The sequence below is a fragment of the Notamacropus eugenii genome, chromosome 4, assembly GCF_028372415.1.
Source record: "Notamacropus eugenii isolate mMacEug1 chromosome 4, mMacEug1.pri_v2, whole genome shotgun sequence".
NCBI classification, from domain to species: Eukaryota; Metazoa; Chordata; class Mammalia; order Diprotodontia; family Macropodidae; genus Notamacropus; species Notamacropus eugenii.
In genome coordinates, this window is record NC_092875.1 from 398,594,655 (window position 1) to 398,615,365 (window position 20,711).

The 20,711-nt window shown below is 39.0% G+C and overlaps 1 protein-coding gene across 8 annotated transcripts in view; it reads right to left on the bottom strand.

The window, feature by feature from the left end:
* The window catches only part of KIF2A (kinesin family member 2A), a 77,339-nt gene extending 57,435 nt beyond the window's left edge, over nucleotides 1-19,904 (bottom strand). The window contains exon 1 of one of the 8 annotated variants that reach the window (XR_011966325.1): nucleotides 19,432-19,901. Coding sequence is in view for 7 of the 8 variants with exons in the window: in XM_072605549.1 (XP_072461650.1) it covers nucleotides 19,432-19,891 (460 nt within the window). In the remaining variant the exon portion in view is untranslated. Of the gene's footprint in view, nucleotides 1-19,431 lie in introns of all 8 variants that reach the window. The other 7 variants (XM_072605544.1, XM_072605545.1, XM_072605546.1 and 4 more) reach the window with 7 other exon arrangements.
* Nucleotides 19,905-20,711: the final 807 nt, after the last annotated feature.

Here is a 20,711-nt window from a genome sequence, read left to right on the forward strand (position 1 = left end):
TCACTATCTGGCTACAGCAGATCTTTTTTCGCCCTAGGCAGATTATATCACTTTCCTATCAAAGTGACTAAGCTATTCTATCTCCCACCTCAATCATTGTAATACTCTCTGTCCTCACCTGTACATGTTGGAATGCCTAGTCCGCTTCAAGGCTCAGCTAAAATGACAGCTTTCATGACTGTCCCAACTCACAATCTCCCCCCTCAACTGCTTTTATTTATGCTGCACATCTCTTATATTCTTGTATATCTTTACATATGTAGTCCCTCCCCTAACCTCCCCTTCTCCCCCAATAGATTTAAGATCCTTGAAGGTATACTATTTGGTTCTTGTCTTTGTATCCTTAGTACCTACCACTCATAAAGCACTTAATAAATGCTTCTGACTGATTTCACATCAAAGTCAACAGGCACCCAAGTATGTTGTAAGACTGTGTGGAGGTTCTTATCAGAAGATTTCTTCTTTTTTTTAATCCTTTACTGTGGAGGCTGAAGAAATCATAATTATCTTCCTTGTGATCTCGGTGCTTACTCTCATGAAAGCTTCAAAACAATATGACCAAGTGTCACGTGTGACCATGTTTCTTGTTGCCTCTGGAGACAGAAAACCAACAGGATTTGTTCTTTCATTCACCTTCCTTCCTATCAATATAGATGGTTTCAATTCTTTCAAAAGTATTTCAACTCCTAAGTCTAAGTCTTTGGACAAAAATTACATATTAGTACTGCAAAAAGTTAAATTAATTCTTCTGGATAGTCTGAGAATTGAGAATTCTTAGTATCCTCTGTCCTCTTTTCAGCCACTATCACTACAGAAATGAAAAAAAGGCTTGTTGGCAAAGTTATTTTGTATTTCTGTAAATTTCATGAATTGCCAAGGCCAAAAAAATTTCCTTGGTAAGAGAGGAGTGTCTCCATACTTTTGCTATGCTGGTCCTCTGACAGCAGTCTACTGTCAGGGTTGTAATAGAAGTTTTTCCACCTTGGTAGAACTCGCCAAATGTTGCACTCTGGTGGCCTAGCCTTAGAGAACCCTCAATAAGATCCTTGGAACAATGAGGCATTGGTATAAGATTTTTGTAGAGGTTTCATATACAGCAAAGGAAAAATTAAGCCAAAATGTGATGTACACAGAACTCAGTACATTAAAAAATATCATAGTTTTAAATTTTAAAGCAGATTTTCACTATTGTTTTTGTAAATCCTGTGACATATTAACATCTAACGTATTTAAAACCCAACTATCTAATATCTTTTATCTATCTGAAACATTCCTCAAATAAAGAATTAGTTCTTATATTTAAAAAATATTTTAAGTTTAGTCCATTTTTAAGAGCTAAATTCCAGATCCATGCTAAACTGTAAAAGTTAGATTTCAAAAATATAGCTATCTTGGCAAGATTTTTTAATTCAGCAAATGCCAAAGCTAATTTTCAGCCTTCAAATAATTTCAGTTGAACTAAAAATGCAAATTTAAGATAGGTGGTAGAGCTATTCAAAGCTTATATATTATCGAACTGTCAAAAACTAGTTGTACATGTTGACAATCTCCTCTTGCTCCCTGAAAACAGTATTCCATTATATTTTCTAGTACACAGCTGAATCCAGCAGCTGTGAGGCTAGGAAATGCCAGCAACTAATTAGGCTGGCATAAACCTTGTCTAGCATATAAAGTAAGATTCAGTTTCAAATACAGGAACACAAAAGCCAAATAAATCAGCAGGGGATACTAACAAAATCTCAGCACTCTTATTTTAAAAAGTCAGAATGCTTAAAATTTTAACAAATAAAAGCAAACTAATAAAGAGATACAGTCAGAACATTAGAGAAAGATGGGAAAAAGCAATATGTCTTTATTTGATCAAGTAATTTGTCTTTAAAAGATTCAAGTTTTGAAAATAGGTAGCAGCTGGTTTTTATACATTACAACCATAAATTTAATGGTTCTTTCATTTCAAATTTGAGGTTGGGATTCACTTAATAATCAATCAGAGAGTTTTCCATAAAGTCATTGCTTCTTTTTAGTTGCAAGTTTGTTTTTTAACACACTTAATCTTGGCCTATGTAAGAACAAGAGGTTCTTTAAAAAATTAATAACTAAAAAGTAAACATGCAGGAATAAAGTCCCTGACATTACAAAACCAAATCACTTATGCTAGTAATGCCTGACCCTTTTGAAATTATGACATACAGGTTGCATTGTTTGAATCTTGAAAAATGACCAGAAAAAAGTACTGAGTAACATTATAAATTGAAATCAGTTTCACTTAGCATTGACTTCTTACTTTCTAATACAATGTAAAACCAAAGCTGGGAATAACTGGTTATATAAATGATCCTATATACTCAAAAACAGTGATATAAAAATTCAGGTTATTTAAGCAATACATCACAATTTCTCTAATAAATCACTATTAACTTTTTAAAGAATCAAAAGCTTATTCCAGTTCCTACAGAATAACAAATTTCTTAATATTCCAAAATCATAATACATATGGATTAAGAAATTTTAAGGTATCTTTTATAGGAAAAAAGAAAGTATAAGAATCAGCAATGCAACCTAGTTTTCTTTCCTATAGACACTCTTCAAACAAGCATTTAGGGAAACAAAAGATATTCCCATTTTCAGAACAAGGACAAGTAGCAAAATTTACTAAAATTAAGGTATCACTTAATAACAGATATCTGATAGGTCAATGTTGTTACTATGTGTGTATTTTAAACCAAACCCGTGTAACAACATGAGAATATCTTTTGAAAAGACAGGCTTCCTATCTCACTCTAACAGATTCATTAATTTATCGATGCTGGTAGAAAATATGGACTGCAACTCATACCATGTTTGCATCCTTTCTATAAATCCTCCACAGTGGATATATTCATTTTGGTAGAGGTCCACCCAATGACCCAAAGAATTAACTATAAATGGGATTGGAGGGCAGGGAAAAGTGAAATGAAGCTCTCAAAATACTTAGTACACACTCATGAATATATTTGACCTTTTTCAAAACTGCAAAGCAGACCATAGGTGCTAATTTAATAATAATAATAGCTAGCATTCATATAGCACTTTGCAAAATATTATTTCATTTTATCCTCACAATATCCCCCACTTAATAGATGAAGAAGCTGAGGCAGAGAGGGCCACACCTGATGCTGGGTGGAAACTCAGACTTCTCACTGCAGTGGTGGCGCTCTGTCCATTGCACCATCTAACTGTCCATTTATTAACATTACATAACCCTCTTGAGCATCTTTCTTGTATATCATCAGTGAATTTGAGGAAGAAGTTTAGGATAGGTACAGAGTTAAGAAGGGAGATCAATGTAAGATTTAGAAGTAAAACTCTCTATTCTGGTTCTCATACTAGGATTTAGCTGTCTGACTGTAACTATCAACAAACTAAGTAATGTTGAAAAGAATCTTTCTGGCATTATGTGGGACCAATATCTTCAGCAGCTATGAAGGAACATGAAACCGCTAGGGAAAAACACAAATAATGGGTTTGTTAACTAAACAGCACCGTTGCTGTTTAGCAAGTCTCTGGGGGCGTGGAAATGCTAAACCTAGATACTTGCTCTTAGCAGATCATACCTAAGGTGTTAGTGTTTATGAAACAAAATGTTATTCTACTATTCTTCTCAAACTTAAAATATAATGCTGGAATTTAGACACATTCACACAGCCAAATATGTAAGTCAAATTTCATTAAGATTTGTTCCATACGTAGATTCAGTAATTTTCAAAGTATTTTGAATCAAATGACTTAAAAAATAAGTCATGAAAATTCAATACTACTCTGATTCCTTTGGGAGTAATGAAAAAACTTCAGATTTGTGCATTGCTTCCTGAAATATATAACACACTAACAATAAGTACAATTGTATATGGCTCACACTACTTTAAAGTGATCTAACTTCTAAAATAATACGCTACAGAGGCTCTGGAAAGTGATCTCCCAAGGCTTTTCTTTTATATCCACACTTCCCTGGGTGAATGATTCCCAAGCCACATACTTTTATTCATTTATCTCTAAATGTAGAAAGCTTGTTTAAATGTTCTGACTTCAGGACTGGAACATCCTAATATCCATTTATTACTTATAAGTTTAACCCACAAAAAGTCTTTAATATAAGGTAAATATAGAACAATGTTAATTATATGTTTTAAATTCTCACTTATTCAAAGGCAAATTCCAGATAAATATGGATGTCTACCTAATACTTTTTGTAGCTACACCATTATATAGCTATATCATCTTTTTATTACTTTAAGTAACAGAAAATGAGATAGAAACCTACTGATTATACACTTAAAAAAGCTTTTAAACCTCAGCAATAATTAGCAATGCAGACATGTGAACAAATAATCATTAATAACTTTAAATAGACTTAAGAAGGATGACCCTGAAATAATAACTTTTCTGGCCATTCCAACTAGTTTTCAGTCACCCTTCCCAAATTTCACCAGGAAATTCTATGCCTGGATTTAAGCCAACAAGTACAATGAATAAGTGTTTTAGCAAAAGTCTGAAGAGCGATCGTGAGGATGCCAAGTAGACAGAATACTGATATAATCAAGAATCTTTCAAAAAGACTTCTCTACTTAGTAAGGAGGCCAAGCAACTTGAATCTTTTAGTACTGGGCAAATCTGGTGTTGTACCTTATGACATGTGGATGGAAACTTGGTTTCACCAACACCAATAAAAGTGACTACTGATAGTATTGAGGGAAAAAAAATCTATGGTGCACAAAACTCAGGACTGCTCACCTGTCCTTAGATTTCCCTGGAATAATGGACACAAGTTTTCCAAGAAAAATCATGACAAAAGGTTCCAAAAACATTTTTCTAATGTGTCATTAAAGAGTTTTTTAAAATGGAAAATAAAAAAAAAAGTAACGCTGGTTTATAAACGAGCTTCAAAAACCATGCTACTAGAAACAGAACAAACTGAACGGACAAATGCTAAATTCTTCCTAATTCTATAACAGAGGTAACGTCCATATCAATGCTATATGGGAATCTTTTTATAACCAGTCACTATTAAAGGTGCTACAGGAGGCAGCTAAGTGGCACCATGGATAGAGCACTAAGTCTGGAGTAGGAAAAGCCTAGTTGTTAATATGACCTCAGACGTACACTACATGAACCGAGGCTTTAATCTGTTTGCCTTAGTTTGCTCATCTGTAAACAGGGATAATAGCATCTAACTCCGAGGGTAGTTGGAAGGTTTAAATAAAATAATCTTTGTAAAGTATTTAGTCTAGTATCTGACATATAGTAGGTGCTATATAAATGTTAGTTATTTTTATTAGAAAACAACACAAAACACATGTTCCAAACTACACAAAACTGTTGCACCCGTGTCTTGCTATGGATCTGATTAATTACCCACAAATCTGCATAAGCAAAAATGCATTGTTCAGTCAAGACAGAAACCATTCAAGTTAGAATACACGGGAGGAAGTCAAATCTTAATGTAAAGTTCTCATCCTTCACTTAGACTAACCCACAGTAGGTAAAATTTGGAATAGCAGGACCTTTATGAGAAGCTGGTGAAAAAAAAAAGGAAAAGTCGTGCTGAATTGTGACATCCTGAAAGTTCATGAATTATGAACTAAAGAAAATTCAAATGTAGTGACAGCACTTGTAGGAGTGGGTAAAGGACATAAAAAGAAGCTGAAAAGAGAAAGCATGCAGGCTTTCTATTTCCTATCCAAACATCACTTTGTAACATCTCACCAAAAAAATGCCACTTTTTTATTTTTATAGCAAAGCACTACAAATTGTGGTTACCATCCTTGTCCTGTTGCCATCTGACCGCTGCTGCTCCTTTCTCACCACTGGCAGCTTTCAAAATAAACCCTAAAGACTCTGGCCTTTTTTTCCTGGGACAAGTTAATCCACTCAGCTGAGTTGTCTAGGTTGGTAAGTAGCATACCCAATTACATCTAGCTGACTTCAGGCCATCTACCTAAAATACCCTCTCTTCTAACACTTGTGGCCAAGACAGTAATTGACCACTCCCACCGTTTCCAGAAAGGGCCTGGCAATTGGCTTTCCTATGGCTCCAATCGCCACTCGTGTCTCCTCAAACCAAAACTCCCTTACTTGGCCACCATTTTTCCAGATGTGTAAGCTCCTTGAGGTCATGGACTCACTTTTATATTTATCTCCCCGAGATTTAGCACCTGTACCTGGCAAAAAGCAAATAAATGCTTTTCTTTTCATTCATTCACAACATTTATACTAAATGCAGAACACATTAATGTAAAATCTCTATATATGTAATAAAAACTACTAGAGGAAGCCAATGGAAATAATTCATAAAATTCCAAGAAAAAAGCCGAGATTTAAAAAAAAAATACAATACAGTCAATAAGAAACACTGAATGTGAATATATACTCTAGGATTATACTAAGAACATATTGCAGAAAGAGAAAAAAATAAGGTTAATTCAAAAAGTTACAGTATCTGATTCTTATCCTGTCGAATGTCACTCATTCCTGTTTCTTCATTCCCACTCCTCTCATATTAATTTAGGCCCTTAATTCCATGCCTAGGATATTGCAATAGCTCTCTGATCTCCATGACTACATTCTCTCCCTATGATACATTCTAAATACTGTCATCTTCATTAACCTTTTTTTGCTGTATCAAATGTTAAACTGAATAGTCCCAAAATGCAATTTTTATCATGTTCATTACTATATGGAACTTAAAGTGGTATAGGATCTTAAAATAGTTTTGATCCTTCCAAACCTTCAACTTTTCACATGTAATAATGGGACCTGGGTATCATAAAACCAATATCTGGATAGCAAATTTAAAAGTAAATTGAGTTTCCTTCTAACAGTCGATAAAGTTTTTCAATTCTATTTGCCACTGAATAGTTTACTCTTGTTTATAGGAGCAATTTTTCATTTTTTACTAGATCTGAACTAAGAACAATATATACAATTGTGTAGCTTTAAAATTAACTAAATATCAATCTAAAAAATAAATAGTTTCAAAACACAATAAAACTATATGATTGGTGCTGTGCAAATTTAGAGATTTTCTTCCACCCTCAAGGAAATACATTGTTTCGTAAGCCAGGAATCAAACTCTCCACTTAGGAAATTTCCATCAAACTACATCTGTAATTAGAATGCTAAGTATTTAAAGGCAAAATACACACAAACACATAATCATGTACAAATGAATAAAGTCAGAAAAAAAGTAGTAAATTAAAACTACCCAACAAATAACAAAAGACAATTTAGGACATTTTCCACATAATAACTACACATTTTGTTGATAGGTAGGCAAACTAAAACAACCAGTAAAGGTAAGCACATGGTGAAGTGAAAGAGCCCTGGCCTTGGAATCAAAAGAGCTGAGGTCAATAACTGCTTCTGCCCCTTCTCTTGGATTAGTCATTTCATCTTGGGGCCTCAAATTTCCTCACCTGTAAAATGAGAAGCATTGGCCTAGATGATCTTTAAGATCCCTTCCAACTCTAACATTCTGTGATTCTCTGGTCCCTCTCACAGGCCTAACATCAAGAAGACATCACATACGTGTGACTAGCAACTTCTGGTCTCCTATCACTCTTCTGAAAGACACTGGACACAACTGAAAATAAATATTAAAAAGCACATTTAAGTTTATCTGAGATAAAAAGGTCTTATTCAAAGATATTACTTCCTCAAAAGTATTTTCTGAATAAATTAGAAGCTCCTTGTAAAAGCAGTATTAAATAGTCAAATTTAAATTAGTTAAATGTGGAAAACATGTAAACTCCTCAAGATATTCTTGATATTAAACATACACTCAGCATGACAAGCTGCAGGTAACACATTGCTTTTATATGCAAAAAATCCTACACATTACTTCAACAAATACTTAGGAAGTGACTATGAGGGGAGACACGAAGAATAAATAAGACATAGTCCTTACCCTCAATAAGTTTATGCTAGAGTCACCATCAGCAGTCATTTTATGGACAGCATTTTATGTATCTTGTGGCAATTATCAAGTCTAGAATTATAAAATGGAAGGAAATAATAATGTGGTTTTTATATGTGGAAAATGCCACTGATCAGGAGGGCAGATATGCTTAAGTTGGTTTTCTGGTATCAGATGTATCCATAAGATCCAGATGGCCTTGAAACCAAGAAAAGGCATTTGTGAGATGCTTTAACAGGAGTTGCTATGGAAAAAAGAAACTCTAACTAAGTAAGCACAGGGTTCAATCCAAATAATCAGACACAAACTAGAAGAAATAAAATCTTAAGCAATGGTAAAACACAAAAAAACCACAACTGATAATTTGCCAAGTGAGTCAATGATATACATAGGAAAAGAAGCCCCAAGATTTTATTTTGTCCATACAGGGGTTCTTTATGTGTGTTATGGACTCCCTTTGGCAGTGAAGCATAGGGACTCTTTCCCAGAATAATGTTCTTAAACGTATAAAACACATAGGATTACAAAAGAAACCAATTGTATTGAAATAGTTATCACAGTATCCAAACAAACAAAAACATCAAGTAACATCTACTGGTCTACAAAAACACTATCACTTGGTAGATCACAGTGTTTGCTCCAAATCTTTTTCAAATGTTCTTTCCATTCATTATAGTCCGCTATACCACAACACAGTTTATTATTACATAATAGATATCATATATAAACGTTGATGTGCTTGGGATGCTAGAATCTAGGTACTTTTAACTGTGTCTGGATCAGTTATTAAAGTATGATACTAGTAAGATAAAGTCACAGGCTGTATAATCTGTAAGTTCTAATGGAAAGTGTTGAAAGCTTGGAAAAAACTGAAACTATGTTATGTCCAACTTGAGACCTTTAGTCCCATTAATGTTTTTACTTTATAGAACTATGAGATGAAAAACATTACAGATGGGTTGTATACACCCCATTAAAAAGTATTTGTTTTTCCCTATATTAAGCCAAAATCTGTTTCTCTGTTTTAACTTCTACCCAATACTCTTATGTGTGTTATCTGGGATTGAGAAAACATAACAGTGTCTCAAATATTTGAAAACAGAAATCATGGCCTTCTCCTAAGTTTTCTCTTCTTCAAGTTAAACACAGGATGTGATTTTTAATCACTTGACTATTTTGATGCCCTTCTTTCCCTTTTGCCAAAATAATTCTTATAATGAGCCTATGATTACGTTTGCTTTTTAGGTTGCTTGGTTAAACACAAAAGTGACTCATTTTGAGCTGCTGTCTTGACACATCTTCTACATTTTAAACTCATGCAGATAATTTGTAAACCCAAGCTGAGCATTTTACATTCATCCCCATCCCCATCTTCAAAGATTTATTTCATTCTTCTAACCTGTCAAAATCTGTATCAGTCCTCTCCACTCCATGTCATCAACTTGAAAAGAATACAATTTATACTTTTATCTAAGTCACTCATTAAAAATTATGGAACAGAAAAGCTTAAGAAAAGAGCCTTGTGACACTCTATGAGAGACCTTCAAAAGTAAACACTGATCCATTATTCATCACTCCATGGATCCAGTCAGCCACTTTCACACCCACCTAACTGTACGATCGTTTAGTGCACATCTCTCCATCTTGTCCACGACGATACTGTGAGAGACTTCTGAAATCATTTGCTAGAACCCTGGTATACTATGTCTATGGCATTTCCCTGATTTACCAGCCTAGTAACTCTGTAAAAAATGATGAAATGGCATTAGTCTGGCATAACTAAATGTGTAGCCCATGCTACAACCTAATCATCACTGCCTCCCCTTCTATGTACTCATAAACTACCCTGTTAATAATGCATACTAGAATTTTGCCAAAGGATCAACAAGTTCACCATCTCCCTTGGAGGACCAAAAAAAATTGTCCATCTTTAATTCTGTAGTACCCCTTCCATTCATTACCATGGAATGAAAAACTCTGAAAAAAGTCACAAGACAGGGAACTACCTTACTAATGCAGTAAAAAAATTTCATTTTACAGATGGAGATGGACAGAAAAGAAGGAAGATTAATTTATGTGCTCAAGGTCATGAGTCACTAATATATGCTGTGAAGAAAAACCAGTCTCTCCATTGAAAATTCAGAATTCTACCCACCATAAAATTCTTTATCATTTGATGAAACTATGGCCAAACATTATGTGAGACATACAATGGAGGTTAAATATTTAACGTTTAATTCATGAGTGGTGGTAAAATTTCACTAGTTTTTTTAATTAATCAAGTCACTGACCATCAGTATAGCTTCCTTGTAGTTATTGTCTGCAAATTGTTATATGGCTAAACCAAACTTGATCCATAACTTAAATCGTTAATGATACACAGACCTTGTTTTCATTCCCTAAAACTAACAACAAATTGAATTCTAGTTATTTTTCAGTAGTCCTCAAGGAAGTCTAGACTTAAAGAGTTTTATTGTGTTTATTTGTATCCTGTCTCAATTTTTTGAGGGATTATACACAAATATATCTGTATTTCTTACTGGGGTCTATTAGAATAGACTTCTCTGGCCACAGACTCCTTTCTGCAAGTTGATGTGACACTTAAAAAGCTCATCAGGTGAAGAGAAGGAAGAGTTGGCGGAAACTATCCCTTCTGTGGTAAGTCAACAAAATTTTGGCACATTCCAATCTCAGATTCAAAATCAACTAACTCCCAAATGCTTTAGCTGCCCCTTTAACAGATCCTGGATTTGAAGGGGAGCAGCGGGAGGAGGAAATGACATTAATGATATTAGCACAGTAGTCATAACTTAAGCAGAAGGCACGTTATGAACTCTCTTTATGGTCCAAAGTACATTCTGGAATTATCGGAGGGGAATCAAAATTGAAGGAACAGAAGCACAAGGACATAAGGAGAAAGGGACAACCATACTATCAAGGAGAGATAATAGCCAAACAATTACATTTCAGGAGTCTAGAAGTTAATCTCAGGATTCCAAAGGGATTTGAGCTGAAAAATCCAGATCAGCCTTATAGGAAAAGTCAAAGCATGGTTTGTACACTTCATAGCTTACAATTTGTAGCCAAAAACAAAACAAAAAAGATGTGTGCCATAAATGCTGCCTTAGTCACTCAAGGCTACATGGCTTTACCATTAAGAGAAGAAGCTGTCAGCTCCATAAAGAGTTTCTCTACTTGAATGTTAACACATTTTATTAGCCTTTAGTAAGCATTTCCTCAATTGGATTAAGTTAAATAAACAGTCTTTCTATTGCACTTACATTAGCAAGTGGCTTTTTTGGCCTTTCTCTTCAACTCATTGGTCTTTTATTCTGTGCTCTGACTTGTCAAATCATGTGGCTTTGTCCAGTTTTGTCCCCTTCCTTGTATTCAACATTTTATCCTTACCTTTACCTTTATCTTTCAACAGACTATTGCCACTTCATCCCAGATATACTTATCTCCCACATTAGCTTTCTGCAGTCCATCCTAACTAAACACCTTGACCAAAGTTGTATTCTCTACCATGCTCTCCTTCCTACTTGAGTTCTAATCTTCCTTCCCTCTCCCATTCTATATCCCCTTTCCTTCAACCCTTAAGTGAACTTTTCAATGCACATTAGGTGGGATCCAAAATTCTCACCTTTTGTTTCATAATGTGTGAATCTACCTCATTTCCTTTATTTCTTCCTTTTCTCAAGGATTGTAACAAATCCCCTTTCTTTAACCATCTCACTCCCAGATCTGAGCTTCTCTCAATGCAGTCAAAATGCATTATGTTTTCCTTGGCCACTGATACTCCATAATTAGAAAGTTCCTTCCCCTAAATAAATCCAAGATTTCTCCCACCACTTAAATCACAAAAAGCCTGCATGTATGTAGCCTTAATGTTTATATTAACTGTCTGTTTCATATTTCAATACATTGTTTATAAGTTCACTATGGTTCACATTGACTCATGCAGGAGTATAAAGTGTTCCTTCTTCCAAATGAATTTACTGACCTACTGGTATTTCTGTATTAAAATGTAAATCTGGAATCTTAATAACTTTAAATATTTAAAGGAAGATAAAGATGAGGGCAAGTTATCAAATACTGTAAAATGCATGTGCCTACTATAAATCCCTACAAACATTTAAGGCAGCTCTCAAGAAAAAAGAAACCTTAAAAAGTCAACATGCAGCCCGAGGGCTGCAGCCAGGTTTCTAGTCTTAGGCCTATTGGGGCAGAAAGGATTTAAAGATTAACTGTACGGATAAAAGCCTCAGGATTTTTTTTTGTTCAGCTGTTGTTATCACCCTTCTAAAACCTGTGTCTTTGAGTCTCTGCTGCAGCAGAGATCTTCCATCATCTTGCCCCACCATGTTCTGGTGTTCTAGGCGCCACCTCCAACTCAGAACTCCAAATTCCAACCCTGGGATTCTGATTAATTCAGCACAAGCAGCCTTGAAACCCAGACCCGTTTCCCAGCTATCCTTAATTGTGTTCACTACCCACCATTCCCTTCCTAACTCTAGGTCTGAGAACAGTAATCAAATCAACACTGCCAAAACATTCTACTCTGGCCACCACCTTATATGTGTTGTCTTCCCTCAAAAAAATGTATACTCCTTGCTTTCTTATATTTCTACTCCCAGCTCTTAGGAAAGTGCCTCGTATATAGTAAGCCCTTTCTATTTCATTTCAAAGCATTGGGTCCAAGATAATCACTCCAAGTTGCTGTACTATAGGAAGATCTCTTATTGGTACCTAGAGAAAACACTCCTATTTCTTTGGCAATGACAGTACCACCACCATGAGGTAATGTTTCAGTCTAGAACTGGTGAGTGAAAAACAAGGTGAAATATCTACAAAAACTTAACTTCAAGGGTTAAAACAGCTTAGAGTTAAATGCTCTAAAAGGAGAATAGTGGTAGAACACCTGAAGAGGTTCTTAAGGCATTAAAGCTGCGCCAAGAGCACTGAGCTATGTTTGATTCCATGTGCTTTATACCTCAAGAAAAGCATTCTGTAAAGCATAAAGTACTATATAACACGAGTATGTGGCTAAAGTTGTTCAGGTTTAAATGTTCAATCAAATGCCAGACAGCAGTAAGCAGGATGTGAGGACAGGCTATCACTGTAGCTTGGACCCAGTAGGACAACATTTAATGTAGTAATTAATTACCTTTTTATCCTTGAGTAGTGGCAGTAAAGCTACCACGATGGGGGACTCATCTTCGACATACGTGTTATCTATATCAACATCAGCTTTGGATTATAAACTCTTTGTTGACAAGATCTTAATGTACATGGATACGTATATAACTAGTTTTTAACACCGTGGACAAATGTGTTTTGATGATGATGAGAATGGAATAAGGAACTCTTAAAATATCTCTTCTTCAGGTATCCTTTTTGGTAGGATCTCATCCATGTATTATAACACCAACATTATTTCTTCTATTAAGTAGAGAGTAATGGAAAAATAGCAACCCAAGTTCTACCTCAAAGGCCATCACATAAGTGAAAATTAACAATAAGCATCTCCAAGGGTCAATTCTGGTTATAAAACAGAGGTAGCAGGAATGAAAGGTACAGAGTCCTAGAGTGAAGCAATGTTACCCCATGAATATCTAGAGTTGACAAGTTGACAAGTAAGAGACTCAGAAATTACCCCCAGGAAATTGTTTTGGATTCTCCAGTAATGGAACTCTAATCCTTACCAGCAGCAAAGTACTCTGTTAAACTACTTCTGGCTTTAACATTGCTAATTTTGGCCAGGGAGAGGTTAGTATATATTCCCTCTAGAACCCTCAAAATCTTCATTTCTAGCACCATTAGAGTAAGGCAGTCCAACAACAATAAGGACACGCCTTGAGTTTTCTCTTAAATTTCTGGAGAGAGCAGCTTTCAGAGAACAATGTTTTCAAGCTTTGTAAGCTATAAAGAACTATATAAAAGTGAGTTTAGTCCGTACATTTAAATTACATCACACTCTAATGAAGTTTAGTTTTATGCTTGGATTAAACATCAAACGGTAGGGGAAAGAGAACAAGTTTTTGTTAAGTACCCACTATGTGCCAGGCACTATGCTGATTGCTTTACAAATATGGTATCACTTGGACAAGAGGAAGAAGAGCAATATTGCTGTAAAAAAAGAAGGCACTCTGGAGAGGCCAGAATTCAGAGGCACAGTCTTTAACCCAGAAATCTCCTTGGGTGACAGAAACATTTACAGCCAGGCCGACAAATAGCATCAGTCAATCCTACATAAATAATTATATTGATGCTATTAATTAGATTGTAAGTTCTAGGTTGGCATGCTCTTACTGTGTATAAGTGAGATAGTAAGATTTAACTTAATTTCACTACTGACAGCCAATACAATTTAGTCCCATTATAAATTTTACATGCTGGATTGTTGGCAGTAGAAGAAATCACAGTTCTCAAAGGAATCAAAAATCATCAGCAAAGTATGTATTTGAGTTACTAGTCCTATGATGTGAGGTAAGCCTAACTTCTCAGATCCTAAATTTCGTCATTTGTAAAATGGAATTAATACTTAGAATTGCCTACATTCAACTCAATAGACATTTTTATTAAGTGTCTACTTTGTGCAAGACATTGCGCTAGGCAGCAAAGAAAAAAAAACATTTCCTAACCTCAAGGACCTTGCATTCTAAGTAGTGATTCAATAACTACAGATAAGTCTAATACCTCACAAGGCTACTGTGGGGATCAAAAATATAAAAAACACTTTGAAAACTGACAAAGCACTATACAATAAAAGGCTTTTTTTGGTAAACAAGTAGAAACTGTACAAAAAAGTTAATCCATTAACACTATTACAAAGCTATTCCCTTTCTTCTTTTCCACTCTCAAAAGCTGCCAAAAAAAAGATAAAATGGATATCTGAAGTGCAACCAACATAATTATAATACTGAGATTATTTTAATAACCTAAAACACTACCTCCATTCTCCTAAAGTCCATCTAGTTTGACCTATATAAAAAGATACATAAGAGATAAATGTGTCAAAGTATTACTGATGGATCGGGGGAACTGATGACATAAACAATTTTTAACCTTTCTAATCAAAGAAGATTCTCTGTCCATGGCATTAAAGTTAATAACTGATGGCTCTGTGGGGATTCTCAATTGCTGCTAGAATTCCTGGTAATAGTCAAAAGTGTTATTTTCATCTATGTTTAGCACAGATGTTACAACTTTTCCCCTTAATGCAGAAAACAGAGTAATGTTTCCTTTGTTACTATCTAGTAGCAATGTCTTACCCGTATGGAACAGTGCAGAGAGCTTAGCACTTGAGTCAGAATACTTGGACTTGAAATACCCTTGTGATTTGAAGCAAGTCACTTTTAGGTCTTAGTTTCTTCATCTGTAAGATGAGAAGGTTTGGCTAGATGTCCCTTTCCAGCACTAAGTGTTAAGATCGATGTACATGGAAGTACTATTCTTCATCACATGACATTCTGGGTAGACTTAAACATTTATTATTCTAATTCATCTTAGGTAACTCAACGTCACCATCTTCTAAGTCCCTTCTCCCCACAAGCTGCATTAAGCCCAGAGGCACCCTCCTCCCCCTCAGTCTAGGACTAGGTTAAATCATTTAAATTCAAGCCTTTATTAATGTAACATTATTAAGTTAATATTAAGTTATTATGAGAGGAAGAAAAAAGTCAGGTCTGGAGTCTGTGCCTATGCTGCAAGAGATAATAGTTTTCTGCAACTAACAGAAGACAGTACTGTAGTAGTAGCTCCCACAATACAATCATACCTCCATAAAGGTTCTGGAAATTCCTACCCTTCTCCATACTCCCACAAAACCCAGGGGCTACAGATACTTAGAACTCTCTTCCCCCTCTGGGGAACAAATAGAATTAGTCAACCTCTCTGAATAATGAAGTTTTTCATATACAACCAAAAATTTTAACAAATGTATAGTTACCCATTTCTTCCAAAGCATATCAATAAATGCATTCTGCTTAAATGTGGACAAAAAAAAACAACTAACTTGCAAATACTAGATGGGGGAGATGAGACTATGACAACAGTTCTACACCTAAAAAAAGAGTGGTTTTAGCAAACTGCAAGATTAAGAAGAAAAAATGTAATGGCACTCCCAAAAAGCCAGTGCTATCTTAGACTGCACAAAGAGAAGTTTTGTTGTTGTTGAATTGTTTTTCAGTTATGTCTAACTCTTCATGATCCCATTTGGGATTTTCCTGGCCAAGATACCGGAGAGCTTTGATTTCCTTCTAAAGATGAGTTGTCCTGAAGAGGATTAGTGATGACAACTAAGAAGTGGAGAGACCCACTTAGCTCTGCCCTGGCTGGAGCACATCTGTAGCTCTGTGTTCTGCTGTGGGAACCATGTTTTTGGAAGAGCACTGATAAGCAGGATAGTGTCCAAAACAAGGCAGTCAATAAACTGGTGAACCATAAGATGATGCTATCGGAGAATGGATTAAAAGAACTAAAGATTCTGGAGGAGAGAAGACTTCCTGTAGACACAATAGCTGTGTTCAAGTATTTTGAAAAGAAGGATTACAGTTGATCTTGGCCACAGAGAACAGAACTAGGAGCAATGGGTGAGGTTACAGAATCTGATTTCAGCTCAACGTATGGAAATATTTCCTAACAGTTAAGAGTTTTCAAAATCTGGAATGACTATAGGTAGTGTACTCCCTTTAACTGGAGGACTTCAAATGAAAGGTTGGATCCCTACATGTTAGAAATGCTGTAGATAGAAGATCAGGTTAAAGGTTGGACTAGATGATCTCTGAGGTCTTTTCCAATTCAGTTTCTGTGATTCTTTGGGTGACAAAAAAAAAAACCAGGCAAAGTATGAAATTCATAAGTAATTTTTTTTAGGCACTTTACTATGCCTTTTTTAGTAACACCCTCAGCATCTAGCATTGTACCTCACATATACTGGGTACTAAAATGTTTTTTGTTCAGTTGCATCCAACTCTTCATGACCTATTTGGGGCTTTCTTAGCAAAGACACTGGGGTTGTTTGCCATTTTCTTCTCCAGCTCATTTTACAGATGAGGAAACTGAGGTAAAAAAGATTAAGTGACTTGCCCAGGATCGCAAGCCTTACACAATAAGTGTGTCTGAGGCCAGATTTGAACTCATGAAGAAGGCCCAGCACCCTATCCACTGCACCACTTAGCTGCCCAAACAACTGTTAGTAAAGGTGAACTTTTAAAGTGGCTAGGAAGCAACATTTGGGAGGGAGTAGCAATTAATTATGCATCACTTTCTACCAGGCCTAGTTCTAGTTCAGCTCTGGGCCTGATTCTTGAACTCAGATCTACACTGATAGTCCACTCTAAGTGGAATTGCAGTTAACTTTAGAACAGCTTTAGTCACGGAGTATCCTAGGGAGTTCAGCCCTAGAAATACTACTAGGATTCTCTTTAAAGTGATTCTAAGCATCCAAAGCTGAATCATAATTCTAAAAATCTCAAGAATGAGGGATTCATTCATTCAACAAATGTTTGTTTCAGGTTGTTAATGGCTCCATGGAGGGGGGGGTTGGGTTAACAAGGTCTATTATATATATAGATGGCAGTATAATTGTCCTGAAAGTGCTATACTCTAATCTAAAATTGATCTAAGAACACAGTTACAAAAAAAGCGGAAGTACAATGTACCATAAATTCCTTATGAGTAGTATAAAAAGCTATAGCTGTTCAGAAGAGGGAGAGATCACTTCTGGTTAGGGATTTGGCAAAACTTCATGGGAAAGGTTTTGAGTTATGCCTTGAAGAACCCTCCATGTTGCACAGTCTATCAGTCACAAACAGGAGCATTAAGGGCAGTAATGATATATAAATTTATTATCATGTTAATTCATTTAAATAGAAAAAAGTATCTGCTCAAATAATTCCATTAAAATTACACATATCAAATGTCACCACACAAAACTATGCAAAGAAATTCACTCATGACCCTTTACATTTCATTTGAACACATTAAAAGATTTTTACTCAAGTCATTTGAGGAAAAAAATAGCTACCAGTTTATATAAAAATTAGGTGACTATTTTACTGTACCAAAAAATGATGTGTACATCATTTAAAACATCGTTTTTGCTGCCAGTGAATACAAATTTAATCTCAAAGAAGCAATGAATGACATTAATAATATTTCTTCTAGAAAGAATAAATTAATACTGCCCTTGCCTCCAGTAATATATGTGTATCCTTTCCCCCAAAGCGCCTAAAGCTCTTAGCGGTAGCTTTTGCTTTTCATACTCAGGATGACAAAGCTTGCAGTTGCTAAGACAAATGACCTCAGAAATAATGAAAAAAAAAATCAGTAACCATGGAGGGTCGAGCAATACAGCATCACACAAAAACCCTGCTTTCCATAATAAGAACAAAGACAAAGATTTAGAGGCTCCATCACTCTATGTGTGATGTGTATCACAATCCTGGCCATGGTGAAAAGAAAGGAGTGGGCATCTACAGAAGCCAGCTAGATAGCCCGAACTCAGGCTTTCACCTGGTTTGTTCTTCCACACTTTGCCTTCACCCCCTCCTCACAAAGATAATGAGACATTCTGTTCTCTCCAAACTAAAGAAAGGTAGAGAAATATCTACATCGATCACCAGATTAGACACAACCCCCCTGGATCTCCAACAGAACCTCAGGGCCAGCCCGCCGAGCATCCCCCTCCCAAGACTGCCTCTTCGGGTTTCAGTCACATTCCTCCTCCTCCAAAGGGCTCCCCTTTGGGGAACGCATAAGAAACTCGCCCACCCCAGCCTCTGTGGGCAACATCGCGGCGTTCTGCACGTGCCACCCCCCAGAACAGGCCCAGCCAAGGGGAAAGGCCCGGCCAAGGCCAGGGGGCAGCAAGGCCCGAGCCAGGGACGCCCACAAAAACAGACCAGCTCGGACCGCCGAGCTCCAAATCCTCGGGATGGCAGCGAGGCCCCAGGCAGGGGCGGCGGGCATCCTCGGCTCCGAGTCCCGGGAGGGGTCGGTCACGGGGGAGGGGCAGGCCATGGCCTCCCGCCCAGCCGGACCCCACCCCGCCCGCATCTGTCTCCATCCCTCTTTCTCTCGTTTCCCCGCACTTCCTGATGACCCCACCTCCCCCAGCCCGGGCCCCGCTTCCGCCACGCCTGGAGGCGCATCCCCCACCCTAAACTCTTCCCCCTATTTCTCGATCTCCCCTCATTCACCGCATACGCCCCCTCCCCCAAAAGCCAGGCCGGGCTCCCCGCCCTTAGCACTGCAGTAGCGCGGGCCCCTCGGCCCAGCTCGAGACACACAGACAGACAGACAGACACACACACACACACACACACACACTCGCGCACGCGAGCCCCGCTACCCACCAACACACAAAAGCTCCCACAACCTCCCCGCCCCCCTCCCAGCCGAATCAATGAAGCCGGGGCTCGGGCCGCTGGGCCCTCCCGCCTCGCTCCTCTCCCCCGGGGCGGCCCCGCGCTCACCATCGCTGCGCTTGATCTCCACGTAAATCCCGATCTGGATCTTGCCGAAGTTGGCCGCTGCCATCACCTCATCGGGAGCAGAGGCTGAGGACGAGGCGGCTGGAGCGAGGCTGGGCAGGAAGGGGGAGAAGGGGCGCGGGAGGGGCGGGGGCGGAGGAAGAGGAGGAGAGAGGAAGGAGGAGGAGGATCGGGGGACGCCGGCTCGGTGACCAGCCGGAGCGGCGGCGGGAGCGTGGAGGGAGAGCGAAGGAGGTGGGGCCGGGCTACACCCACCGGGGCCGCTGCTGCGGCGGGAGGCCGAGGCGGAGCGGGGCCGGGGCCGCGGCGGGGAGGGGTGGAGGAGGGCCCAAGCTGCCAGCTCCGTCCGGGATAAAGCCGACGCCGGCAAGGCCACCGACAGTGCGCCTGCGCGGGAGGGCTCTCCCGTCGCCCGCTCTTCCCTCCTCCCCCTCCCGCCCATGAGGCCCCGCCCAGCTCCGCGGAGAGTAGCGTCATTGCTTCGGGCGGAGCGGCGGAGACTGGCTGGCGGGCTGAGGCGGGGCCGGGGCCTCGCGCGCGCGCGCGCTTTTGGTCGGCAGGCGTGGCCTGGAAGAGGCGGGAGGGAGTCCGAGATTGCTTGGGTTGGCAGTCTTGCCGACCAGGTTGGTGCAGCGACCGAGGCAGCTGCGGAGCCCATTTAGGGTCCCCACCCGCTGGGCGCCCGGGGCAGGGGGTGGGGCCGGCTTCGGAGGCTGGCCGCGTGAACTTGGACCCTGGACGGGGCCAGGCCGGACCCCCGAGGATGACGTCCCGCTGCTCGAGCACCGGGCTGGCCCCGTAACCCTGCCCAGAGGCGCCCCCAGCCTGGGCTCTGTCATCCCGCCCCTCCGCGGAGCCTGTCCGCCTTCCTGCCCCCATGCCGCCTCCCGTGCGGAGCTACCTGGGCCGGGCGGGCAGCGGGTCGGGAGAGAGGGAAGGAGGCAGGCCGGACAGCGCAGGGACCCTTGTGGGCTTGTCACGTGCCTTCTCCGCACCCCCCGGGTCACCCGAGGTACTCTCCAGGCCTACATCTGTGGTCCTGTGACGGTGAGAGGTAACCAGCACACCCCCCCGGGGGGCGTGACCGCCGCATAAACCCTTACCCCGAGGTTGCGCCGTGGGGTACCTGGGCTGCGGGCTGTGAAAGCCTGGGTTCTCACTCGGATTTCCAGGGAACGAGCCCCTCCCCTTGGGAGATTGCGCTCCCTGCACGTAGAGCGGAAAATGAAGAAAAAGGCCGGCCACCTATACCTGTTTCCCGG